The 25,935-nt window shown below is 52.7% G+C and overlaps 2 protein-coding genes and 1 long non-coding RNA gene across 6 annotated transcripts in view; all 3 read left to right on the top strand.

Annotated features, from left to right (window-relative positions):
• Positions 1-2,566: 2,566 nt before the first annotated feature.
• On the top strand, positions 2,567-4,678 carry LOC143163249 (uncharacterized). The gene is made up of 2 exons (XR_012995870.1): positions 2,567-2,865; positions 4,644-4,678. It is a non-coding gene; the product is annotated as an uncharacterized LOC143163249 (long non-coding RNA).
• Positions 4,679-6,907: 2,229 nt separating this feature from the next.
• Positions 6,908-8,735, top strand: TNNI2 (troponin I2, fast skeletal type). The gene is made up of 5 exons (XM_076344222.1): positions 6,908-6,951; positions 7,252-7,380; positions 7,784-7,873; positions 8,003-8,179; positions 8,493-8,735. The coding sequence occupies exons 2-5, from the start codon at positions 7,258-7,260 to the stop codon at positions 8,589-8,591; spliced, it is 489 nt and encodes a 162-aa protein (XP_076200337.1). The 5' UTR covers positions 6,908-6,951; positions 7,252-7,257; the 3' UTR covers positions 8,592-8,735.
• A 790-nt stretch (positions 8,736-9,525) lies between these two features.
• LSP1 (lymphocyte specific protein 1) overlaps positions 9,526-25,935 on the top strand; it is a 51,250-nt gene continuing 34,840 nt past the window's right edge. For 2 of the 4 annotated variants that reach the window (XM_076344201.1, XM_076344199.1), the window contains exon 1: positions 9,526-9,688. In XM_076344201.1, coding sequence (XP_076200316.1) covers positions 9,609-9,688 — 80 coding nt within the window. In that variant the 5' untranslated portion in view covers positions 9,526-9,608. Of the gene's footprint in view, positions 9,689-22,418; positions 22,574-25,935 lie in introns of those variants that run through there. The other 2 variants (XM_076344200.1, XM_076344202.1) reach the window with 2 other exon arrangements.

The raw sequence follows: 25,935 nt of genomic DNA, 5'->3' as shown, positions 1-25,935 counted from the left end.
GCGCATTCCTCTAGCATGAGTGGAGGGGAACGAGGGAAGGGAACAAGGTCATCTGCTCCACAGGAAAGGTACTCAAGCGTGAACAGTGTGTCCACTCCCGGCCCCGTGCAATACCCTCACTCATAGTTCATATTCACAGAGCCGTGCACCTCTCTGAAGGACTTGCCTAGAGCTTCCTGATGTCTTCCTTGAGTTTTTCTGCAAGGAACTTGTTCATTCATCGCTCAAACACTTACACTACTTCCTTTGGAAACCTCTGTCTTTCTTAATGTTAACCATAGCTCCTACTTTGGGACGTTTTCCTTTTTCTGTTCTTCCTGGTCCTCACTGGGTTTCCTCCTCATGGCATTCTAGGTCTGGGGCCTCTTTCTTTTTTGGGGAGAGTTGCCCTACAGCTTAACCTTTGTGCAAGGCAGCTTCAGGGAAAGCCTTATGCAGACTTGGAGGCTCGACCTTCTGCTCACCCTATTACCACACCTCACCATCCACTCCTTCTGTATCCTACAAACACATCTTTTTTAGCCAAAATTTTGCTCATGGGACTTCTTTCCTTCAGGTTCTTTATTCAACTATTTCAGGCCAACACTTCCCTATCACAAGGTGATAACCAAAACCTTGAACTCAGAGCAAATCTCTTTTGCTGTGCTGCATGCCTAAACTCCAGGAGGTTCAGAAAGCCTTCATTTCACAGGGCTGAAGGAAGCTTCTTGGGTGTGGGGAATTTTTGAATGGATAACCCTCCCAGTTTTGAACCCCCCCACCAAGAGCTGAGCTGCTCTTTGGAGGACTGCTGGGCCAGCAGTGGCTGGAATGTGTGTAGCTACATAGGGAGCTAAAGAAAACGGCTGTAGAGACAAAAGAATAATGAAGAGTCAGTTTGACTCTAGAGTCAACCACAGCTTATGGAGTTGGCACTGAGAGGAGAAGTGAAGTGGCTAAGCTGTCCCTAAATGGGTGATTTCTGCTGTTGGCTGTTGAGGGTGGCTGCTGTCTGTCTGCAAGTGTGCTTGCTTCGGTCTCTGTTTTTTTGTTTTCTGAGAAACTGCCTTTAGCTGGGACAAGCAGACATTCCTCCTGCCAAACTGTCTGATTTTTGCTGAAGTCCAGATGGGAGATGGGTGCTGCGTGCAGTGATGCCTCTACCAATGAGTCTTCAGCAGCTGCAGCGAGGGATGCTCCTAGGGGGCAGAAGCTGCTGGAGTTTAACCTCCATGTTTACTAGGTCTGCCTGGAGCTGCAGACCCTTGTCTCCATTAGAGCTCACCACCTTGGGGACGTGGATGTGCACATGAGTGAGGAGGAGGGTTGGACCGGGCTGATCCTCATTACAGCTCTTCCCAAGCCCGGATCCTTCACTAGGTGCTGACCCACAGCCATTGCATGGGAGCCCAGATGAGGGCAAAACCAGCCAAAACCTCTGCTGAACTGCACCTTCACTGTGCATTTCCAGGAGTCTCACGGTGGGTTTGCAAGGGGGTAGCTCAGATCTACAGGCCAGCATACACTGACACTGAGATGTTTGCTACCCAAACCATCTACCTCTTGACGTTTCAGAGGGGCAAATCCTGAGCAGACCCAGCCTTGCCCACACTAGGGGTTTCTCCGTCCTCCACCTGCTATGGGGGCAAGCCCCTGCAAGACACCAGCCCTGTCTCAAGGACTTGCTCTTCCTTCCTTCACCAGCATCTGCAGCATTACTTGCACGATGCTAAAGGTGGTGAAACAGGAAGCCTGCAGCAGCGGATTTGCTGCTATCTATATAACCTCTGAGAGGCGCCTGGAAAATATTGTCAGGGCCACGTCTGAATCAGCCTAAAAAACCCCGGCTGAAAGGGGATGGAGTGCCTGGGCTGGGAGAGGAGGGCAGGAGCTGTTTGGGCTCCTGTCTCCATGGGATCCCCTACATACATGCACTACATGTGCTGTGACTGGGGCTGGTGAGTATTTCCAGCTACATTTCCACCTGCCTCTCCCTCGGACCCACGGAGATATGGATCTGGGGCATTCCACAGCAGACATGGGGGTTTACTTTTCTTGCTGGTAGCATGGGGCTGCTCCCCCATACTCTGCTGCCTCTCCCCAGCCCCTGCACTGCAATGAGCCTCGGGGCTGCCCACAGTGGCTCCACAGGTTTGTTTTTTAAAAAACCTTAGTTGTGTTGAAACATTTCACATGGGGAGGAGCTGCAAATGCTTCCCGTGTGGTAAGTGAGGTTAAAAGAGCATGCTAGTGATGGATAGCTTGCTCTGGGATTGCTCGTGCACATGCTATCAGCGGTGGATTGGGGGGTGCAGGCTCCTTCCCCTCTTCATTCCTGAAGGGCAGAACTGCTCCCAAGCTCTTGGAGGTGAGCGGTGCTGTGCCCCTGTCCACGGATAAGCCACTCTGTGTCTCCAAGGAAATTTTGTTAGAGGTCTTTCAGATGGATGGCTGTGTGCAGGGAGCCCGGGCTCCCCACAACCTTGAAGCCACATCTAGTGTCGCAGGTTGATGGGAGGAAGAGGGGGAGGAAGGTTCCCTCCTCAGCAATCCTGGGGAAGAGCACCTCCCCGGCTCCTCTGGGGTGGCTGTGCTTCTCCACCCCACGGGTAGAAGATGTCCTCCCCCTCCCCACCCCTCCGTCCCCAGCGGCTGCCTTCTCCTCCGGGGCTGCCTGCCTGGCCTGCCCCAGCCAAGGGAGGTGCACAAGGGGCTCTTGCACATCATTGGTCTGAGAAGGTCTCCATGCCCTTAAAGAGAAGGTGGATTTTCTGCTGAGCCACCCGAGAAGCCCTTTTATACCTCCTCACTCAGCCAGCTGCCTGCGGCTCGCCAGTCCGTCCTGTCCGGCCAGCGGCACTTTCTGGTTTTCTTCTTCAGACTTGGGTGAGCCGTTTTGCATGTATCTTACTGACCCAGCTTGCTCTTACGGGGTGACGGGGGAGGAGATACACTCACCTGAGTTTTAGGGAGATGAATGCCAGGTGGGGTGACCTGCTGGGAGAAATGGGGGTGCTAATAAAACCTTCCCCATCCTTTGCCTGCAGGAGAGGGTCCATGCATCAGAAAGTCTCCCTCTGTCTTTTCCAATGACCTTCTTTCTCTTTGGTTTCATGCCTTCCACTCCCTTGGTTGGTTTTGCTCTCTGGCTTGAGTGGCAAGGGCAAGCGGAGCCGCAGGCTCCCTAACGCTGACCTCCCCAGGGCCATAGGACATGGGATCCTTGCCTGCGGTAGCTCAGCGATGCTCCCTACTTACACCCGACCCGGTCTTTGCAGCGCCTTCCTCCCCAGAAAACACCCTCAGGCAGGGATGACATCCAAATTTACTGTGTCCCCCCCACAAGAACAGGTGATTTAAAGACGATGTTGCAGGCAGCAAGCAGCAGCCTGGCGTTGTCCCCTCGCTTCCTCAGTGCTTGCAGCATCGCTGCTGCCGAAGTGGGTCCCTGCGGGCGTGGGGCAGGGATGCAAGTAAAAATAACTGGCGTTCCTTGGCCACCCTGTCCCTCAGCTGTAGCCCAGCCACCTGTGGTGGCTTTTGCTTCTCATCGCCCGACCTCCCTGAGTCACGGGGGCTGGCACCAGGGAAAGGCTGCTGTCCGAGGAGACAGCTGCAGCTCCTTCTGCAGCTCCCTGACCATTTTTAGAAGCACTTTCCTCCCCCCCCCCCAATAATGTGATGGGCCTGCACATTTTCCAGGATAAAGTTTCCTTGGCCCTGCAAGCTGTACCTCCTCGCTCGGGCATGAGCCCCTGTTAACACTTCACCTCCCGACAGAGCCTCCAAGGTCTGCAGATGGCTGTGTTTCAGGGGCTTGCCTGCTCTGCAAAGGACTAGTTTAGTTTGGGCTTGGCCAACACTCCTGCATCCTTCCGTTAGGAGGTAAAAGCAGGAGATATTGCTCTGCTAGAAAAGTAAAATTCTATTTACAGGGAAATAATTTGCAGCAAAACAAAGGTGCTCTTCCATCTCTTCCCTAATATGCTGCGTTGTACCTGTAAAATTTCCACTTAAAGGAAATGCAAGGAATTGCCTGGGGAAACTCTTTGTGCCTTTATGAATTCAACAACAACTTTCAACCCCGTTCTACGTCATCTGTGCTGAGATTGTTGCAACAGGCTCCCCTGCCCCACACAATGGATGCATATACTGGTAGAAGTGTCCTCTGAAGACCTTCCTTGTCACCTGGGGTCCCTGCCTGGTTCTGTTCCCAGGGCGTCCCAACCCTCCCGCAGGCTTTGGGATATTTCTTCTTCATGAAGTGGGGCAAGACTGCATGGCAAAGTGAAGCAGTAAACTGAAAATAGCTTTTTCCTCTTCTTCCTTCACTGCATAAAATGGTTTCCTGGGCGTCAAACAAGAAACAGGCCTGCAGGAATTACTGTCACAAATCTCTCTTTGTGACCAGACCAAATGGTGCTGGGCCAGAAGTCCCCCGATGCTGAGGTTTGTGTGGCTGTGAGTAGGCACGTGTTTGGCTCTCGTCCACAAACTGCAGCCTAGTTCCCCATATGATGAAAATTTGGAGAAGTTGGGAAGTAAGAGCAAACATGTTCCTTTTTTTTTTTTCTAGAGGAATCTTGCTTTGTTTTTAAACCCAAGAAAGTCACCACCAGCATGAATAATTGTGAACCTTTTTTTTCCCTTGGTTTTCATTGCAGGCTCACAACCATCTAAAGCAAGATGTCTGAGTAAGTTCCCATTTTCTGTCTCTAATATGTTGTTGGCATTTAAAAGCTTTTGTTCAATTGCCAACTTTTCATGCTTGTTAAGATTCCTCTGCTTGTTTCTGATTAGGATGCTAACTGCCTTTTTCTCCCCTTTCTCTTCCTTCCCTTCCTGGTCCATCTGCTCATCCTGAACAGTGAAGAGGTAAGTGTGTCTTACTGGGGTTTTTCCTTTAGCAATGCTGATGTCATCAATCCTGGCTTCACCGTTCCTCCTTAGGAAAAGCAGCTGCTGGGTGTGGAGGGGGGGAAGAATCGTTCATGGCAAGGCTTTCTTGCTTTCTCCTTCTGGTAAAGATGGGAAGTAGAAGAAAAATCCCTTTTGAAGGTCTTTTCTGCCTCCTGGCTTGGAGTTAGATGCTTTTTTCCTTCCTTTCCTGTTTCCCTAGCCAGCCACGAGATGGTGCTGGGAAGGCGGTGGTCCAGAGCCTCCTCTCCTCCATCACCCATCCACCACTTAGCCCTTGGCCGAGCATCCTCTTGTCCTTCCCCACACCTAACCCCTCGTTTTCTGCCCACCGAGCCACTGCCAAATCGCTTCTCAAAGGCCATCTGGTGAGCCCTGGATCCAGGGCAGTGTGAGCAGGGTGGAGATTGCATCCTTAGCAAGTTCTCCCTGGCTTCTGGCAGAGCCGGAGCAGGGCTGGGCTTGGATCCTGGAGGTGGCTGGGGAAACACAAGGGAAAGTGTGGGAGAGTTGTGCATGGCTTTGTCACTCTGTGTCTCCTCTTAGCAAGTTGTTCCGTCCTTCATCTCTGCTTGGCACCTCCCCATATGCCCAAAACACCACGAGCTCAAGCCTGTCCTCACCAAGAGAAAAGAGGATTTCAGGGACACATAGAAACTCCACAATATGGTGCTGATGTCCAACAGGTGCCTTGATTCCCCATCAAACCCAGTGTCCCCAGGGAAGGCTGGGAGGGCACTCTTTGCTAAGGTACCAGTTTTCAGATGGAGAATAAGCCCTGGGCTAACTGCTCAAGGGATCCACTCTTTCGTGGCCCATGGCCAGACTCATATGAGCAAAATCCTGCTGGTTAATGGTGCACTGCATCTCTGAGCTGGGTGCCTTTCCTCTGCAGAGCCCTTCAGCCCTGTCAGGAGGGCCTTAGCACCATTTGCATATGCAAAACAAGTCAGATTTTGTTACATTTTGCTCTGCAGATCCTTATCCACTTCCTCCTCTATGCAGCACAGACATACACCCAAACGCTGCTTTCTTACTCCCCCACCACAGCATATCAGATGTCAAGGTGCGCTTCCCTTGCCCCAGCCACACTCAACCTTCCTCGGTCTTCTGGGCAAAATGCTGAGGAAACAGCTGCAATGCAGCAGCACATCAAGGTTGTGGCTTCTTTTATAAATAGCAGATCTGTTGCTGCTGTTCCAGCACATCACGGGTACAGAAGGGCAGGCTTGGTCTTCCAGGCTCACCTGGCATCCCAGGGAAGAGGGAGCTAGTTTGCGTCTTGCAGCCACAGCCTCGTGGCCCTCCACCTCTCCTGGCCAGAGCAGCCTCCAGGCCTGCAGACCCTATGGTTGTGTCTGTCCTCCAGCTGTAGCTGTAATGACCCCCCCACCCCCTGGACCTGCCTCCCCAGTGCCCTAACGCAGCACATCGAAATACCTGTTAGTGCCAGGCTGGGGAAGAGTTGCAAAAGGGGTTGCTGTTTCTCACAGCATCACCTTCAGCGTCACCTGTGCTGGGTCCTTCAGCTCCAGAAATTATTCGGCCTTCATGTTTTCACCTGCCTGGCTGTCCTTCTCACCGTGTGTGCCAGGGACTGCTCAGAAAGACATCCCACAGCTCCTGAGTGCCCAGGGGCATCAGGGCAGTTGAGTGCAAAGCAAAACACATGTCTGAGTGAAGAGGAAATTAGAGAAAAAGTTCCAAGAAGCCAAGTTTGAAGTTATATTTATATGCACATCTTCAAGTTCATCACCCTCATTATCTTTTCCTGAGGCACTTTGTAGGTTTTAGCTACCTGAGGTTGGCAAAGTTGGGTTCAGCAGGGAGCCTCTTCTTTGAGTGCTGCTGGTTTGGGGACCAACAGTGTGTCAAGCCGTACATCCTGGTTCAAGCCAACTCCCTGGCATTGCTGCAGTTCCTCAGCAGACTCTGGGGTTGTACGGGGAAGGGGAACGGAAAGGGGAATGGGCACCCAATAACCTGCTTTTCTCTCGTTCCTCCCACTTGCAGAAAAAAAGGAGGGCAGCCACTGCCCGTCGGCAGCACCTGAAGGTATGTGGCACTGCTGGGGCTGGGTGAGGTGTGTCCCAACCATCCCATCTCCCATTCTGAGCCAGCCAGCTCTTGGCACTCTCCCTCCTGGAAGAGGCCACAATGCACAACCTGAGGGCCCCCCACACCTTTCCCCACTCCTTACTGGGTCCCCACCAGTATCCCTTGCTTGCAGACGCTGGTATTGATGGGGAGCTCCCCAAGCTGCCTCTCCATCAGGGCTCTCCCTCTCTTGCCAACTCCCCCTGCCCTCCTCCCTCGCCTCCATTCCATGCTGACCATCCTCCTGCTGCCTTCCAGAGCGCTATGCTCCAGCTCGCTGCCACCGAAATAGAAAGAGAAGCAGCTGCTAAAGAAGTGGAAAAGCAAAACTACCTGGCAGAGCATTGCCCACCTCTGTCGCTCCCAGGATCCATGCAGGAACTTCAGGTAAAGACTTCTTTAACCCTTTCACTGTGCTGGAGCAGAAACGATTTGGCTCCATCAGTCAGCCTGGTGGATCTGGATTGTCCTTCCCATTTTGACCCTCTTCTCACCTGTGGGTGCCCTGGTTGGATGTGGAATTGGCTTGAGAGACAGCTGGGGTCTCTCTGCAAAAAAAAAGGGGTCTGGCTGGCAGGAAAGCTGTGTTTCTGATGGTGTGTTGAGGCAGCATTTGTGTGAAGCCAGTAGCATGGAGGCCAGGACCTGGCCTGTGAGCTACCCTTCGCCATCTGGTCTTGACCCAATCTGGTCTTCTGGACTGAGGTCTTTCAGAGCCAGAGCGTTCAGGAGAGAGGAATCACGTGTGTGGGTCCTAGCAGTCAACATACCTGTCTGCTTTTCCTCCCAGGAGCTATGCAAAAAGCTTCATGCCAAGATAGAGTCAGTGGATGAGGAGAGGTATGACACAGAGGTGAAGCTACAGAAGACTAACAAGGAGGTGAGTTTCTGCTGGAGCCATCCCTCAGAGTCTCCAGCCCATCCTTCGTGCCTCCCCGTGCTGCTTGGATCCGTCTCACGAAACCCACGCCCCACTCTCTCTCTGCCCCCCCATTTTGTCCCCCCACAGCTGGAAGACTTGAGCCAGAAGCTCTTTGACCTGCGGGGCAAGTTCAAGAGGCCACCCCTGCGCAGGGTGCGCATGTCCGCCGATGCGATGCTGCGGGCCCTGCTGGGCTCCAAGCACAAGGTCTGCATGGACCTCCGAGCCAACCTGAAGCAAGTCAAGAAGGAGGACACCGAGAAGGTACTCCTTCCTTCTCCCCTGTGCCCATTCAGGAGTTGGCCCCTGTTTTTTGGGGCTCACACCTCCCTGTGTGATAGACAGGGTTGAGGGTGAGCCTTTCTCCATAATGTTCTTCCTGCTCAATAATTCCTCCTCTGGCACCCATGATGTTGAAAAAGGAGGGTGCAGCCCCAAAAGATGTACAGCATGGGTGGAATTGGGTTCCTCTAGCTGGCATGGGGTTTTCCATGGGTGGACAGGTGAAGGGCCCCACCCGGGTGGGTTCTCATCCCAGGGGGCACCGCTCACACCCACGTGCCCATCCCTCCCCCAGGAGAAGGACCTCCGTGATGTCGGTGACTGGAGGAAGAACATCGAGGAGAAGTCCGGCATGGAGGGCAGGAAGAAGATGTTTGAGGCTGGCGAGTCCTAAGCACCTGCCCCTCCACACCCGTCCTCCACTCCCTCCTGTGCCCGCTGTCCCCCCGGGCTCAAGGGCACCGACTGGGTGCCGTTTCTGGTTTTGCGAAGAGCTGCGTCCTGGCAGCAGCGGTGTAAATAAAGCTTTGGCGGGAGAGGTGGGTGTTGCCTGCCTGGGGGGGTCGGACCCCGACCCATGCCGTGGTGCCAGCAAGACCCCCTGTGGGGGTCCTGGTGGGGATGGGGAGGCTTTGGTGGGGGCCGTGCTGTGGGGATGGGGATAGGGGACCTCTCTGCTGTTGGTCTCCCCCTGAAGCTGGGGATGTTCATCTCCCTTGTTGTGGGGAGGAAAGGGTGAGGCCATGCCACCATGTTCTGCTGGCATCCTCCTGCCAGGCTGTACCGTTGGCTCCTGGCCATGTCCTTCACCGGTGGCGAAGAGACAAAGAGATAAGAGTCCAAGCCCTAGGAGGTGTTGCAGAACCTCCACCCATGGTGGCAACAGCGGAAAGCCATGGGGAAGGAGCAGAGCTGGGAAGGGAGGTAGGGGGTGACGGCTGCAGGGCAGAAGCAGACCCTTGGGCTCCAGTGGGCTTTGAGAGGTGCGAAGTCAGAACAACCTCAGCAGCTCCTGTGGCAGCACCCTGGTACCCAGTGCACTGTAGGGTGCTGCAGTTTAGAGACGCTGGCTGTCCCCAAAGTGGCACGGGCAGCTGGGGGAGCGATGGGTCACCCCTCTCCCTGCCATGGTGGGATGTCCGTGCCCCCTGCTTTCCCTTTGGGTTAGCTCAGCACTTTCTGATTTGAGCTGCCAGCAGAGGCAAAACCTTAAAATAGTCCCAATGGTTTTAAAAAAACAAAAAACCCCCCCCGATTTGCCTTCCCTCTGCCCCTCTCCCATCCCCCCAAACCCTCAGCCCACGAAGTTTCCGGCACAGCTCACTTCTGCTGAGCACAGGAAAAGCGAAACAGCAGTGGCATCCTTGCACCAGAGCTGTCTGCGGGGCCACTGTGCCGGCCAGGGGAGAAGATGTCAGACTCGGAGGGGTGCCAGGAGGGTGCGGAAGGTGTCAACCGAGTGGGAGATGAATCCCCTGGGGAGAGTGAGAGGTGAGGCCTGGGGAGTGGGTACCCCAACGCCAGGGTTGCCTTCCAGTCCCAGGAAACTGTGAGGCTGGGAAACTGGGAGGGGTGATGGTGGGAAAGGAGGATGCGTGGCCAAAACGATGACCCATGAGGCTGAAATGGGTCAGATGCTCTGGCAGGCTTTTGACAAGCTCCTTCAGCTACGGAGAGATTTAGACTTCCTAAAGGTCTCATCTCCTTTGAACTTCAAAGCCTTTGGAAGGGGGTTTGATCAAGTGGGGAACCACAGCTCCAGCAGCAGGCAAGCTCAGCAAGGGGTCTGGCAACCTGGACGTGCTCTGCAGTTGAAATCAGCCTCATCTTTGAGACCAGTGGGTGGACATCAGCTGCCTCCGCTCCTTGCAGCAATCGCTGGCCACATCTGATTTCTTGCTGTGTACCCTGCGCCTCTAACTGAATTAACCCAGCAATGTTTCAAGCTAGTTGCTGTAAGGTTATAAATCTCTCTGTGCCTCCACTCTGCTTTGTTGTTTTATCAGCAGAGATTGCAAAATTTGGGGTCTGTTTGCTCCAGCACGGACAGCTTTCCATGGGGGTTAAAAGGAGACAGACCAGTAGCAGAGACCACATCTGTCTGGTGGAGGCAGACAGAGATAAGCTCCGCCGAGGTACATCTCCCAGAAGTACTCAGATTTGGACTGGATTCAGGCTGAGCATCCAGGGAGCTTGGGGGGTTGCCTGATTTTTTGCCTCCAGCTTCAAAGCTTGCATTAGCATTTCTCCCCAAGGCTTCTGAAAGCCAGTGCAGTTAATGTTGATAGGAAAAAAAAAACCCTTGAGTGACAATGAGAGGAGAAAGGTGTGTCATCTCCTGTCACTAATGGTTGCAGTAAGTGTTTTGGCTGACACCTGACAGCAATTAGCCTTGGCTGACTGAAGACTTGACTGGAAGCTTCAAAAGGTGCTGGAAGGCTCAGTGCATGACTCTCTGCTGAAACAAAGGGGAAGCCTTGGCTGCTGGGGGAGCGCAGGGGTTTCTCAGCATGGTCTATGGGATTCTCAGCATCGCTCGAGCCTGGCCATGCCTCCGCCGTAGGCTCAGCTCACGTTGCAGGAGCAAGGAGCAGATGCATCCTAAGGCGATTGAGCCTTCCTGCTCCCCTGCTGCTGTGGCATGCGCAGGTACATCAGCGCAGCGGCGGGGGCTGCTGGTGAGGCAGGGTCAGCTTGTTCCCTTCTCTGTTTCCTGCTGGAGTTTCAGCTAAATAAGAGGCTGTCTGGAGGGATCTGTTCTGTACCACTCCAACCCTTACAGCCTTTAGAAACTTGTTTAAAAAAATGTGTATATGAATACTGATGGCAGGGTGGCACAACACTTCCTCCCTAGCTGCATTTTAGAATTTTAATGAAATATGAAACTTGATGGAAAAGAAGTAGCAAGCAAAAAGTAACTTCCTTTTCGTTTTTAAAATGTGGAGAATTACTTTCCCTCCCAACTTGTGTAATAGTTTCATGTGCAGCTCTAAACTTCTCCTGCTTTTACTTGCGCTATTTAAATGCTTGCTAGGCTCTGGTGATTTTTACTCCCAAAATGGAGGAAGGAAGCGTTTGCTTGCTGTTTGGGGCTACCTTTTCTCACCCTGTGGCTAGCTCAGCTCTCTGATCTCTTCTCCTTGAGGATAAAGTTCTTTTTAAGTTGAACTTTGTATGGATGGTGTCAGGACAGTGCTCCTAAGACAGCTTAAGGCATGCTGGAGATGTGAGCAGTGAGTCTTGTGATGGAGCTGCCAGGAAAGTAAATCCCAAGGCTCCCTGGTGTAAAATCACAGCGAGGAGATATGGGGAGAAAAAAGGTGCTGGGTTTGCTTAAACAATGAACCTTATCTATTTAACTGTGCCCAGTGTATACAGAAGAGGAGCTTTCTTCAGAAAATGTCCTAGAAATCCTAATTTGGACATAGCTTACTCTGTTTCCCCATACAAATGGGGACATGCTGGCAAAGTCTTGCTGATGCCAGCGTAACACCACCTAAACCAAACTGGTGTTATGCTCTCTTCCATGAACTGGAATCGCTGTATAGGAAACCACTGCAGTGTAAGCCTGATGTGAAGCCTTCCCAAAAGAAGTGAGAAGCCTGGGGTAGGCTCTGGGGAGGTGGCTGCTTGGGTTGCCTGCCCTGATGGGACAACATGGTGCAGGCTGAAGGAGCCAACCCTCCTGCCTTGACAGTGGGAGGCTGGGAGCCCGAGATGTGGGGGAAGACTGTCTTACACCAGGGCTAGATAACCCAATATGTATTGGGTCTGTTATTCAGAGCACTCTCCATAGAGCTCTGGAGGCTTCAGGCAACCCCTGACCTTAGTTGCTACACCTATGGCTGTGCACATCCCTACGGCTTGGGCTGTGCTCTGCAGGATATTTGCACCTGAGCAGGAGCATGGCTCGTGAGGCAGGTTTCTCTCACCTATGGGGTCTGAGATAAGAGATTGGTTTCTCTCAAATTCCCCCATCTCCTTCCTTCTGGGGCTTCCCACCCCAGGAGCTACAGGGAGCCCTTGGCAGCCCATGTACGGTCATCACCTGGGGAGAGGCTCTGCTGTGCTAGCAAGCCCTAGGCTTTTCTTTGCCATGTCTATCCCCAGCTGTCTTGAATTCTCCAGATCCTTATAGAAGTCTCAAGGGCCCTTGCTAGGATGACTGCTGTTGCTAAGTATACCCGTGGTTGGAGGGAGGCTGTCTGGGAAAACTGATACGTGGAGAGTCTTCGGACCCCTCGGCACATTGGATTCCTTGGGGGAGGGATGGCTGGTTCCTGCTCAGGAGTAACTGGTCACAGTTTGACCCAGCTGGCCTCAATAAAGTGGAAAAATAGTAGGGAAATGAACAGGGGAGGGTCAGATGGATAATTTAATGAAGCTGGGCAATACTTTAGCATTTCCAAATTGGATATAGGTGCTTGGCAGTGGTGTTAGGGATAAGGAACTGTCTCTAATTATAGGGAGGTATCAGGTGCCTTCACTGCCCCTTTTTCCTTGCAAAAAAAATGCTTGGCTTGGCTTGCCTTGCCTTGCCTCTGAGCTTATTTTGCAATGTAAACCTATGGATTTGGAGGCATCTGTAAAAGTAGGGGATCGCCCAGCAGCCTTTACTTAAATTTTACTTTTTTTAAACCACAGAAGACTCTGCTGGCTGGAGGGCTGGCTGTTTTAAAACTCTTGGGGTGAAGTCTGTCTTTGAAGGCTGTGGCAATCCCTTTGCCCCTGGATTTTGGAGAGACGTGGCTGTGAGGAAGCCTGGGCCGGCTGTCCCAGGGACCATCCTGGGGGCTGCTAAGAAAAGGTTTTGCCTGATCAGCATTGCTGGGGTGGGGTGAAAAAGCACTTCTGGTTGAGGTGGTGCTGAGGCTCCTGCTCCTCTGGAGGAAGTGGGGCAGAGGCACAGCCCAGCCTGCACCCCTGGGGCACCCAACCCTTCTGGTTGTGGGGGGCCCAGGCATCCCCTGGCTGCACCCCATGAGGGAGCAAGCTCTGCTTGGCCTGAGTTGTCTAACAGCACCGATAAATCTGCAGCAGTGAGGAAAGCGGAGAGGTCCAGGCAGAGTTTTGTGGCATGGCAGGGCTTTACCACTTGCATGGAGCAGGCGGGCATCCCCCAGGATGGAAATGTCCCCAGGGGAGAGCTACTGTCAGAGATACGATGGCACTTTGGGACAGGGTGGTGTCCTGGCCTTGGGATGGAGAGTGGGGACAGCTCAGTCTGTTTGCAGCTGAGCAGCCCACAGGGGTTAAGCCGCATGGGCTTTCCCAGGTTTGCTGCAGCTGAAACAGGATGACTGCTGCTCCATGGGCACGGCTGAGTTAAGCCTAGAGATGTGCAAGGTATGTGGAGGGATGGTTTGGGAAAGAGGGAGGAAAGAGTGAGTTTCTTCCACCCCCCTGGTCTGGGCATCCTCCCTGGTCATGTCGGTTTTGTATGGTGTGCTGCTTTGGGGGTTTCAGGCCTTTCCCAAAATCTGAAAGCCCTTTTTCTAGCAGTAACTGGAAGGGTAGAAGGTATCACAGCTGGCTCCACGGCAGTGAAGTGGTTAATCTCGGCATGCCCTGGGGATCCTGGGCCCCTCTGCTCTGACCCCCACTGACCCTGCTAACCCAGCCCTGGCCAATGCTCTGCCTGCATCCCCCCTTTGCATTCATCACCCCCATGACCCACCCGCCTGGCTGCAGGGTCTGCGTGGTGGCTGAGTGGGCTCCTTGCTGCCTCGGTGCTCTCCCCAGAGCTGGGCTTGCTCCCAGCTAGGCACTCATCCAGCCTGGCTGCTGCCTCTGTCGGGACACTGACTTGCATCTGGGCAGATCGCCTGGCTGAGAGGTGCTCCGAGGCCTTGTCAGTGCCACGTTTTCGTCAGGAACAGCTTTTTCTTTGGGGAGGTGGGAGTTCTGGCCCAAAGAAAGTTGTTGTCCAGGCTCCAGGGGGGATTGGTGGCTGCCAGGCTCCTGGGACTGTAATCTGGCTCTGACTGACAGTGCAAACCTGCTGTGGTCCTCAGGGGCTCGGAGGAAACACCGCAAGGAGTTGCTGCTCTCAATTCATCCTCCATCCTCCCGGTACAGTCCGGCTACGTGAACCTGTCTGGGAAGGACGGTGCCTGCTTGCCCGGCACAGGCGAGGGAGGGCTCTGCTCTGCCCAAGGCAACACCCAGCTTGCACAGGAGCTTTGACCTCCTGTAGCTACAGTTCGTATTCCCTTAGTATGAGTCCAACAAGCTCTTCATCAGGCTGAGTCTCTGGGCTCACTGAGGAGGTGCTTTGGAATCCTTTGAAGCCAAATGCATGAGGAATGGGTTCTCATGGGGTGGCTCTGTTCTCCTCAAGCCCTTAATAAGGAGAAACCTTCAGGATGTACGTGAACGAAAGGAAGACACAGGGGTGTATTTGTATGATAGGGATTTAGGGGCCTCTTTACCCAGGTTGTGCTCTGGATCATGGTCACCTGGTATATGGGTCAAAAATATGTCCTAGGAGGTGCTGCACATGCTGGGAAGGCAGCTGTCCTGCATGGCATGACTGCAGTGTGATCGATACTAGAGCAGCACCTACAGTGCCCAACCAAGGTCAGGGTGTCACTGTGGTGGGTGCTCTGTGGCCATCCCAATGATCTACTGCCTTAGGGCAAAGAGGACAGGTTATTTCTACTGCAAGGCCAGACAACTGAGGTTGAGATGTTTAGGAAGGGGAAGAGATGCCCTAACCGCAGGAGTCACCCGCTGTGGATTGGGTACCCAGAAGAGGTGGTTTCCTATTGGACCCATGTGACATCTGCCAGGCCTTGGCAGGTGTCTTAGGTAACCCAAGGCATCCTCAATGGGCACTTGACACCTATGTTTAGGCACCTGAATTGGTCCCTGATTTCCCAATATCACCTAGGAAGCACAGGCCACTGCTGAGATTTGAGCCGAGCTCTCCTGAGGCTTGGTCAGGTATCTCGCAGTCCTCAGCCTGTCTGGGTGCTCCACAGAGGCTCAGTCACGAATGGGTTAACCAGCCCCGCTTGGAGACCGTGTGTGTTTTCCTTGCCAGTGTATCCGTCCTAACACACACCAGATGTGTGAGACAGCCGCTGGAGTGTCTTAATCCCAGGTTTCGGCACTCGGAGTTGTCTTTCTCATGGCAGGTCTGCAGCGGCTTTCTGGGGGCTCCACTGCTGCTCATGCAATGCCTGACCAGGGAGGCTGGCAGCCCGCATCCTCTGCAGGAAAATTTGCAGCAAGGCAGGACAAAATATCTTCTGTTATTTGCTGCTTTAAACAAGTCACTCTTGGGATGGGCTGCTGGGGCTGGCAGCAGAGCTGATGCTGATAGCTCCATCTTGAGTCCTATGGGGCGAGTGTTAAACCCAGGAGCTACTTGGGTTCACCTTATCTCAAAGGAGCAGTGGTGGTTCATACCAGCCTGGTGTGTCTGATAACTGTCCAGGGAATACATGGGTAAAGAGGAAAATACATGAGCAAACCCAGCTGGATTTATTAATGAATGGAAATGGCAGTCAGTGGGCTTCTATTATTAGCTTGATTGGTGACTTGCACCCAGTGGTCTAAAAACTTGGAGTCACCTGGGAGCAACTGGTCTGAGATGTGCAAGACTCGGTTTATTTGGAGCTCAGTTTATTTGGATTTCTCTTGCTATTGCACAGACGTGTAGGCCCAAATGCTTTTGCTAGTGTACATCAGCACTATCCCACTGTCTGCCATAAAGCTCTACCAGTTTGCATCAGCTGGAGCTCTTTGGTTCTTTTGCTTACATGCTCATTTTGAAAATAGATCCTTTGCTAGGGATTAATTCTGCATTACCAAGAAGCCTCTCTCCCAGCTCTAGGTATCTGTTGCTTGTTGCAGCTAAATGGACAGTATGTGCAATGCCTTTTATCAAGCCCTTGCCAGACAGTTTGGAAAATATGATCTCTTCTGTGCTTGTGCATGCGTGTGCTTTTCTGCTGCAAAAGCAGTTTCCTTCCCAGTGAAAGCTTGCTCCGGAGCCATTAGCATTGACAAACCCCGAACTATTGACAGACCCCAAACAAACATGACTGCCAGCCCTTTGGGAGGGGCAAAGTTCTCCCCCAGTAAAATTGATGGCAATAATTATTTCCTCTTAAAATAAGTGCCTCCTTGCAGTTGCCACTTAGCTTCATGTAACAGGAGCTGACAGCAGTGTGTCTGAGCTGAGCTGTCCTCAAGGACAGACTAATGTGATATACAGGCTGTGCACCCCTGCTCTGGTGGGGCTTCTCCTTCCTTGGGGTGGCATTTGTCTCTTCTGCTACTTCTCCACTCCAGTTGCCATCTTCCTGCATACAGCCTTAGACGCCCCTTCTGCAGGAAGGCTCATCTTAACTTTTCGTTGGGCCTCACTTTGGAGCATTAATGACAATCCTCTCCCTTGATGGAGGCACATGTTGGTCTTCTGGCTTTTTGGATACATGACGATACTTTTGCCTGCCCTTTCATAAGAGCTCCCATCTTTGTCCAGCTCGGTGAGGGAGGCATGGGTGGATATTGGCAAGCTGAGATTAGATGCCTTTCCCCAGGCCACGGTGCAGCTTGAAGTGAGGGTATAGCTTGGAAGAAGGAACTGTCAGATGATGCTTGGGGGTTCCTTCTTATCCATTAGTCTACGCTGACCCCAGCTGGAGTAACCAGCCTGGCAGTGTGAGGCAGGGATTAACGGTTGCTAAAACTGCTTGTGTTGCACAATGCGGTGCTACATCAGAGCCTCGAGCCAGCTGCAGATGAGCTAATAAGTTTATATCAGGCAGAAGCTGTATTTCACTTCTTGAAAGCTGTGCTATGCTGGTCAGCTGAGCAGCACGGCTTGGGCACAGGGCTGTACTTACACAGCAGTACTATCCTACAAGCCTATCAACAAAATGTGTTGCTTGGCTTTGGGTAGATGCCACTTGGTGAAAGAAGGTGGTGCCTCTATTACAGGTTGCGCCCCTCTTATGCTAAACATGGAAGATGTCTGAAGGTGTCTTCAGCTGCCCAGTGTCCATCTAATTCACCTAGCCAAAGCAAAGGCCACTCCATTTATTTTAAATGGACATTCAAAGTTCAAATTCATTCAGTAGGTTTCCAAACCTTGGTGAGTAAAGACTAGTGACAAGGCAATGTGATGCTGTAAGAAGGCCTTTTTTAGATATTTCCTACAGTGTCTGCCAGTGGGGGGACAACCTCTTGGCAGCAGTTGCCTATGGCTTATTCGTCCTGGCTGGAGTCCCTTGTCCTGCTTCTTGGCCCTGTGATGGAGAGGCATCCCAAAGAGATGGAGCCGGTCTCCTCAGGGCCAATAGTTCTTCTCTTGTCCTGTAATGACCCTCCTGCCTGGGCTGGGAGAGTCTTATCTGCAACTATTGTTTTGTCTTCCTGCCTCTTTCCCAATGGCTTTGTTGATTTAACCTAGTATATAGATATGGTGCACGCTGCAGTAACTACACTGGCTTGACGTGCTGGACCAGCTGCACTCCTCCAGGGCTTGGCTGAGTCACTAGGCCTCGGCCCTGGTCTGTAAAACCTGGATGGTAGCTCGCTGCAGTGAGTGGTATCTCTCCCTGTTTGCACAGCACCTAGTGCAACAGGGGCTCTGATCTCCTCTGACCATGCTGGGCTGCCCAGTTAACGCTTACATCATCTCTCTTTGCTTCCCTCCTCCCCCTTTTTTAAATCCAGCTTTCAGATGGTCCTTTTGGTTCCTTCTCCCTCGGTCCCCTCTCCTTTTGTCCTCATTTGTATCACCCCTGGAGCAAAACCATCTTCTCTTACAAGGCTTGTAAGCTTGCGTCTCCGCTCTCACTGGGAGATGAAGCAAACTCTTGGGATTTTAGGTTTACGGATGTACCCATGAAATGCCCCACAGGGAGGGTCCCTCCTCCATTCTGCGTGAAGGTGAGGGGTAGCAGTGGGGTAGAGGAAGAGGGATGTTCTTTCTAGACCTGTCTTCCTCTCCCTCTCATTTCTGCCTCTTTGGATGTCATAGGAAGAAAGTCATCACTGATCTCAAGCCAAGTACTTCAGACTTAGTATGACACAGTGTTTGTTGATTCTTTGGACCCAGCCCACAATTATACACATTCTTCATGGTGCTCCTCTGAGCGCATAGGCCAGGCAAAAGCTCTGAGCCAAGACAGCTCCCGCCTACAGCACCCCCTCCCTGAACACCCATGGGGTCACACATTGGTTTGGGAATGTCCCCTCCTGACTCATGTCCAGGGCAGAGGAAGGCTTACTGGGGAGCATGGTTGGGACTGGACTCCTTCCCCTGCACCCTGAGCTAATTGCACAGATGGGATGCCCTGCCCTCCTGACAGCACACTTCTGGAGTTTGTAACAAGCTGTTCTGGTGTGAAGGAGACAACGTGCTGCTTTTGGCTGCTAGACACCCTGTTTCCTTGGGATTATCTCTGACTGCCTGTTTTGGCCTCTGTATTTGGCTGCCCAAAAGTGAGTGCTGACAGAGTAAGCTGGACTGAGCTAACTGGGAATTAGGGATGAAGGTGAGATGGGCAAACCCTGTCCATCAGGCTAATGTGTAAACCACACCATCTACACAGCTGACGTACCAACTCATGTGCCCCCTCACTGAACTGGGGCTCCCAGGGGGCTGGGCAAGTGTTGATGTCTGCCAGGCTGGTTTCGAAGGGTTGCACGTACATGGTGGAGAGAGGTTGGGGGGATGTTGGGATAGGGAGAGAGGTTTGGGATGGCAGAGGGAAGGATGTGTCACTTAAAAAAGGCAAAACAGAGAGACCCCCATCTATTCCATTGTCCTAGGAGGGCTGCTGGTGGAAGTGCAGGGTCACCGGCTGAGACAGGGCTGCTTAGTCCTTGCTGAAGAGGTGAGGCTGTTCCTGTGAGAACATCTTCTCTGGGTGGGATCCCACTGCTGACATGCAGGCATGGACCTCTGGAAACCATGCTGGCAGCTGATGGCACCTATAAAAGACTGGCCCTCGAAGCGACTGTATGTTGGGGCTTATGCTGACAGTGCTTTGCATCCCAGCAATATTGGATAAAATTGCTCGGGCTGCATTTCTTTGCTAGCAGGACTAGAGTCCTTGTTTCTTTTTTTTCCTAGACCATGCGTTAGCCTCCAACTGATTTTGCAACTAGTCCTACATAGCAGAGTGATTGTGTAATTAACGGGAACTGGTGCGGCCCTATCTCTCTGGGACTCCCGCCCTCCTTCCAGCAGCAATGGAGCCAGACTCGCTCCCTCCCGGCATCTCACCTTCTCTGCTTCCCCTGCTGCCGGGAAGAGCTCTGGGAAGCTCTCTGGTGCCCTGCAGCATGTTTCTGGGTGCTCCGAGCATCCCAGCTCCTGTAGCAGGAGGCAGTTTTGCTGCAGGGATTTATGGTGGTTCTTCTAGCTTAAACTGTACCAAAAAATAACAGATGAATTAATTCTTTGTTTTTCTTCCTGTGTCCGCTGTACTCCTACCCGCTTCCTGGTGGGACCAGGAGGTTTGTTTCTGTGAAAGGATACAAGCAGCTGTGGGACTGATGCTGACCTTACTGTTCTTGGATACATGGTATGAGTCAGACTGATGCACCTGGGCTCAGCAGCAAGCGAGGGAGAAGAGGGGGCAGAAGGCGCCTTTGTTCTGCGGAGTGATGGTGTGGGATTTCTCCTGCACTGCTCTTTCCCTGTGGTCCCTTAGGCCCAACCTTTGTGCTTTTCAATAGTGGGTTTAAATGCTCCCTGCCCTACGGAGAGGGGATAGTGACTCTGTCAATGTGTCACTGAGGGTACACACTTCCCTCCTTCTTGCAAGCTGTGAGTTTAGAAAGAGGGTCCTGCTCTGCTCTCCTCTTCGTGTGGTCCTGCGACCCTGCTGATGCTGGAGGAAGGATAAGTTTTCGTGTTGTATCTGCTGTCGGTCTCAAATATGAAAGCCAGGGAGAAGGGCAGGAAACCTTCCCCAGAGGTCGAGTAGCACAGCCGCCTTGTGAAGGCAGGAGGATTTTCCAGGTGGAGTTCAGTACTGGAATTTCTCCCCCCGGGAGCAATGCAGAGCTCAGCCTGTTGCAATGTAGGGACTCCTTTCCTCACTGCTTCACTTTTGGTGTTTCCAAATGATCTTAGCACCTTAGACCAGTAAAAGCTAATGTTGTGTCCTCTCTCTAGTCCTGGATTTTGTCACCCAGCAGTTTTTATCCACGTTGTTCATTGAAGGCCCCTGTCTCTGAGAGGCAGTCAGTCCTGGGGTCTGGGTGGAAGTCTGCCACTCCTCTGCTTGCAAGAGGAGGAGCTCACGCTGGCATCCTCCAGGAGACAAACTCTGGTGTCAAGGCAAGGCTCTCTTGTTGGGAGAATCAACAGCTTCTCCCCCTGCCCCTTTATGCAGAGGATCTGCAGTAGGTAGTGGTGTGCCATCGCCTCTTCCCCTCCCCACACCCAGCAAGCTCCTGCCTTTCCTGCTGACAGTGGCTGCATTCCTCCCTGCCCCTCCTCAGCTCCCTGCGGATTGCCCGGCATCTCTGCCTGAAATAAGAGTGCTGCTGTGATTTCATTCAGCCCCCAGTTGTTGCTGGCCCATGGCTGCTAGCTGCGTCTCTGCCTGCTAGGGCTCCTCCGTCTTGCATCCTTGGCTGGCTCAGACCATGGGAGTCACTGGCAGGTTTGGACCGATTCTCTCCAGAAAGAAAACCGTGTAGGTGCATACTTCATTTCAACTCTGGGGGCAATTGTGGTGAAGTCAACAGGAGTGTTCACATGCTTAAACCTCATTACTCCTGTAAGTACTTGCAGGGCTGGGACAGGCTCTTTTTGAGCAACAGAGACCTTTTGTGGTGGATCTCTTGCATTTTCTCACCAAATTTAGAAAGAAAAAAATGCAGTGTGACAGCATCTGAGCAACCCACAGAGTGAGGCCAGCACCAATGTCTGTGCTTAGTGGTTTTTTGTTGTTCCTGATCACCCAGGGGATGCTTAGTAAATATCTGCAGAAAAAAATAAAGTGCTTTGAAACTAAGACACAGTGGGGAGGAGTGCAGGCGCTACCTTCTGATCTGGCTTTAATGCACTTCCTTTTTATTGAGATTTCTGGGTGTGTTTTATGGGCAACTTCCCCATTTCAGCTTACCAGGCGTCAAGAAACACTTCTGCAGAAGTGATTGAAAGGAAACGTGTAAATGAGATGAGAGGGACCAAAAGCAGAAGGAAGGTGAGGGTCTAAGCAGGGTGGTCCCATCATACCTTATGCTCTGCAGGAGGAGTTATCTTCCCCAAAAAAGGCACACATGGACCAGGAGATGCAGGTTAGGGAAAAAAGACTTTTTTTTCCAAGACTGCTCCCATGGTAGCATAAAGAGCACTCATATGAATGCATGGCAGACGGGCATTTTGTTTTAGCAGGTGGCAATGTTGTTAGTCCTTCATCAAACATTCATGCACGTCTTTAATCTCCTGAAATATCAGTCTTTCTTGGAGACAAGCCAGATATTTTTGCTCTTGCCCAATTTGATGGCTGGGGAAACTGAGGCACAGGAGAGTAGGTCACTTGAGCAGGTGAGGGGGAGGTTTGAGAGCAGAAGCAGGCTGCATGCTGCTTGCCTGCCTGCGGCTGCAGCCCAGTGGCTTCCCCCAGAATCCAGCTGCTATCTCCATCCCAGAAGAACATTTTTCTCCGGTGCGTCGCTTCCCAGCACAAAGCCCCTCTCGCATTAATCTGGCTCTTGGTTCATCTCCGGGCGTTTGGGGACCGGTGAGGAGGTGAGCCCTTCGTGGAAGACTTCTGCTGCGAATGGACCAGGAGTGATTTACAGCCCGCTGAGCGCAAGTTGCCAACCTGGGTTTCTGCTCCCAAGTTGCTTTGTGTAATCAGGAAAGCAGTGGTAAAGGTAGAAAAAAAGGCGGGGGGGGGGGGCGGAATATGGGGGGGGGGGGGGAGGGATTGAATAAGGGAAGGAGGAGGGGGCTGGAGAAGATGAAGGAGGGAGAGAAGAGGGTTAAAGCAGAGAAGGGCGAGAGAGAAGCCCCCCTCGCCACGGAGTGGGGAGCGCCGGGCTTTGTGCTGCGGGACCTGCCGCCGGCTGCGCTCCGAGAGGTTCTCCCGTGACACTTCCACGAGGCGGAGGGGGAAGAGGAGGAGGAGGTAGAGGTGGAGGTGGAGGAGACAAGCCGGGGGTGTGGAGCAGGGGGGGCTAGCAGAAACAAAAGGAAACCAGCTGCAGAACTTCCTGAAGGCGGAGAGGGGGGACGCGGGAGCGCGCAGCGCCGGGCGTGCGGGCAGCTGCCTGCGGCGGTGGGGAAGGGGGCGGCAGCCGGGACCCTGCCCGCCGCTCAGCCGTGGCCACCATGACCAGCGCGATCCTGAGAAGGAACTCCAGCAAGCAGGGCCTGCAGAACCTTATCAGGTGAGAGCCCACCTGCCCGCGGGGGGACCCGGCTCCGGCTGGCTGCTGCCCGCAGGGGCGCGCCTCTGCCCCCGGGTCGCGTGTTGGGGGTACCGGGGGGAAGAAAGGAAATTTGTTCCGGATCGACCATCTTCGTGTCCCTTTAAATCAGCTGAATTTCTTCCTCACCCCGGTTCTCCAGCAGACGCGATGCGTTGGAAGGAAGGAAAATAGATACCCCCCCTCCTCCCCAAAAGCAATATGAGAAAAGCAGATTTGAACTTACTGATGGCTTTTCCAGGAGCACACAACTGAAATAACTGAGCACAACTGTACTGTGACACTCACCTGAGCCGGCTGATCTTCCCCCCTCTCTCTATGCAAGGGATGTCTCAGTACGTGTCTTTTTGTGTCCCCTGAGCGCTGAAGGCTTCTGCCTAGAAAAAGGATTTTTTTTTTTTTTTTTTTGTAGGAAATGTACACTGGGCATGCTGTGATGTGCATTTTCAATTCAGAGATCTGTAAAGGGCCAGATCCTCCCAGGGCTGCGAGCTGACATTGCTCTTTTGATTTAATTAATTGCAATAGTGCTTTGAACCTTTCTCTCCGAGTATAATTGCCAGGGCAGGGAGGTGGACGGTGCAGTTGGGTTTATTCCCGTTTGTCAGCCAGGGCTGAGCCGGGGAGGACGTCTACATTGTCTGCTGGCGCTGGGATTCCCTTCCATGCGGTCACTCTGCTTTTCCCTGGGGGCTGGAAATACCGCTTTTCAGTGGGGGCTGGAAATGCTGCTTTCCTCTATGGGTATCCAGGACCCTCCTCTGGCTGCTGGGGGAGCTTATTCTGTGCCATGCTGATGGCTCTGACCGGGCAGAAGAGATGCACTCGTCACCTCTTTATATTTAATTGAGCAGCTGGAGGGGTGAGACAAGGAATTAGGGAGTGCTGGACTCGCATCCTGCATCTTGGGCACCTCTTGGTTCTCTTGTGCTTGCCAGTGCCTGCCGGTCTCCAACTGGGATGTAGAAGATGTCAAGGTGGGGGTGTGGGGGTTATTTGGACAGAGGTTTTCCAGTCAGCTTGGGATTTCCCTGGCTGGTAATGCAGCCTCTAAACCTCACCCCTTGAATGAATTTCTTGCCTTGGAAGGGAAACTGGCTCCTACAGCCATCCAGTCCCTCCTGCCTTCTCCCGGGGCCTGTTCTGGACCCAGGGGAGTTGGCAGAAAAGCTCCCACTGGTTGCACGGACCCCTGGGATGGCAAGCAGGCAGGAGGAACTGACTCCTCTCTGTTCATCTCGTTTGGCCCGTTGCGCTCTTTCCCTGGTCTCAGCCCAGAGGGACTGGGATCTTGGTTACAGATCCCTGTTTCAGAACAGGGCTTGGTCAGGGGCTCGTAAGGGGTATGGAAACCCCTGCGTGGGTGAGCAGCAGGCAAGGATGGGCTCAGATTTGGGGCCAGCTGGTACTGAGGAGGGCCAGGCAAATGAACCGGGGTGGGAATCATCTGCGCACAGCTGCGTGGTAACTTATTTGGCAGGATGGCAGATGGAGGGGAGGCACATGTGCCTCATACACAGAAAAGGGGTGTCCAAAGAGCTGTCCTTGGCACAGCCCAAGCCAGAGGTGCTTTCCTGTCCTTAATGGTGTCTCCAAGTTCCTCCTGCTGTGGATAAGGGACTTTTGGTGCCCTAGAGACTCACAGGGGCTTTTGCCAGAGGAACTCTGGGATGACATTTGTCCCGCATGGGGTTATGACGCTTAATCTGGCTGAGGTTTGGCTTTGTGGCTGTGTTTTCCAGCCCTGCTTACAGACAAGGAGGGAGGTGGGGTGTGAAGATGTGTGAGGGATTTAATCCATGGTTTACACCCAAATAACTCCACTAATGCTCACAGGAGTCAACAGAATAGGCAGGATCTGCTCCATGCACAGCACAGCCTGTTTTGCAGTTGTATTTTCTCCCAGAGCAGTTTCCCTCCTAAGCCTGACCATGGGGCTGGCTCTGCAAGCCCTGCCAGCCCAGGTGCAGGCACAAGCTCCTTCAGTCGGTGAATGGCTTGAGGCTCCTGGCTTGAAGATACATTGCTGTCAAGATTGCCATGCTCTGCTTTTATCTGTCCCAAGGTGACTGCAGGCAGAGCAGTTACACTGCTTAGGTCCTAGGCTCTTCTGATGTGCCTGAGTGCATCGGTCACCTGGAGCACAAGAGTGAAAATGGCTGCTCAGAGCCATATTTGTGAGCACTGGGGATTTCGGTGTAATGCTAATATTTACCCAACTGCTCCTGCTGCAGAGCATCAGCAGGGATAACCAGGGAATTACCTTCTCTGAGTATCGCTCAGCCAAGGGAGCTGCTTGCCAGGCAGTCCAACAGCTGAGTTAAGGGATCCTGAGCTGAAACCAGTGTAAAAATCTTGTGGATTTTGGGTTGAAGAGCTGAGTCCCAATGCTTAAGCATCTGGCCTTGTGCTTGAGACAAAACCCCAGCATTTCAGACAAGGTGGCCCATGCCCTATGTGCGGAGCAGGAGTGCCTGGCTGCAATCACCAGAACATCGGTCCTGGGAGCCAAATTTGCATGAAATGGCTTTTCCACGGACCATGCTGACAGGCTTAGCACACGCTGGGTTTCGGGGTGGGTTGGTGTGCTTGAGAGCACTGGGCCATGTCAGAGGCACCACAGGCTGAAGTGCTGAGTCAGCACTCTGGGAAACATCCTTCACCTTTTCCCAGCCTGGAGGTGGGCTGGAAAGATTAGCCCTCCTTGTTCCTTGCTGGCTGCCAGCAGTGGGACATGGGTGGCTTTGCAGGAGCGTGCCATTTACATCTGAAAGGTTGGAGGTTGAAAAGAGCCCAGAATTATGCCTTGGACGGCAGAGCACGAGTGGCTGAGTAATTACCTGGGAAAGGCATAGGGAAGAATGGGCAATTGCAGGGTTATCTACCTCCCCTTCTTTGCCCTTCGTGCCTGGGCACTCCCCTCGTCAGGCATAGTCTTTCTATAGGGATATCCCTGGGGAAAGATTTCTCCCTCTGTAGCACGTTAACAGCAGTGATCCCTCACACGCCCGCAAGACTTTGTATTTTTTAAAGTCCTCTCCAAACATGAGCCGCTTTATCTTGTTATCGCAGTCTATTTTTCCTTATCCTTCTAATGAATTCCTATAAATAAGATAGGGATCCAGCGCCTGTCATGTCAATTCATCCAGTTCGTTATCTTCTCCTGCTGGAATTTTACTCTCCCTCTATCGAGCCTTGAGTGTTTCACAAAAGAATATGGCTGTTTAATTAACCTACAAATCAGCCTCTCTGTAAATCAGCTGTGCTGCTCCTCGAAACTGGATTATCGGGCCTCTTGGTTGACACCACTCCCACTAAGTGCC

The sequence above is a fragment of the Aptenodytes patagonicus genome, chromosome 7, assembly GCF_965638725.1.
Source record: "Aptenodytes patagonicus chromosome 7, bAptPat1.pri.cur, whole genome shotgun sequence".
Taxonomy (NCBI): Eukaryota; Metazoa; Chordata; class Aves; order Sphenisciformes; family Spheniscidae; genus Aptenodytes; species Aptenodytes patagonicus.
This window is presented reverse-complemented; position numbering and strand designations above follow the sequence as displayed.

Coding starts and splice junctions, on each gene's coding strand:
- TNNI2 (XM_076344222.1), top strand. CDS start 7,258: ATGCTCCAGCTCGCTGCCACCGAAATAGAAAGAGAAGCAGCTGCTAAA. Junction 7,381..7,783: donor GATCCATGCAGGAACTTCAG/GTAAAGACTTCT, acceptor TTTTCCTCCCAG/GAGCTATGCAAAAAGCTTCA. Junction 8,180..8,492: donor AGAAGGAGGACACCGAGAAG/GTACTCCTTCCT, acceptor TCCCTCCCCCAG/GAGAAGGACCTCCGTGATGT.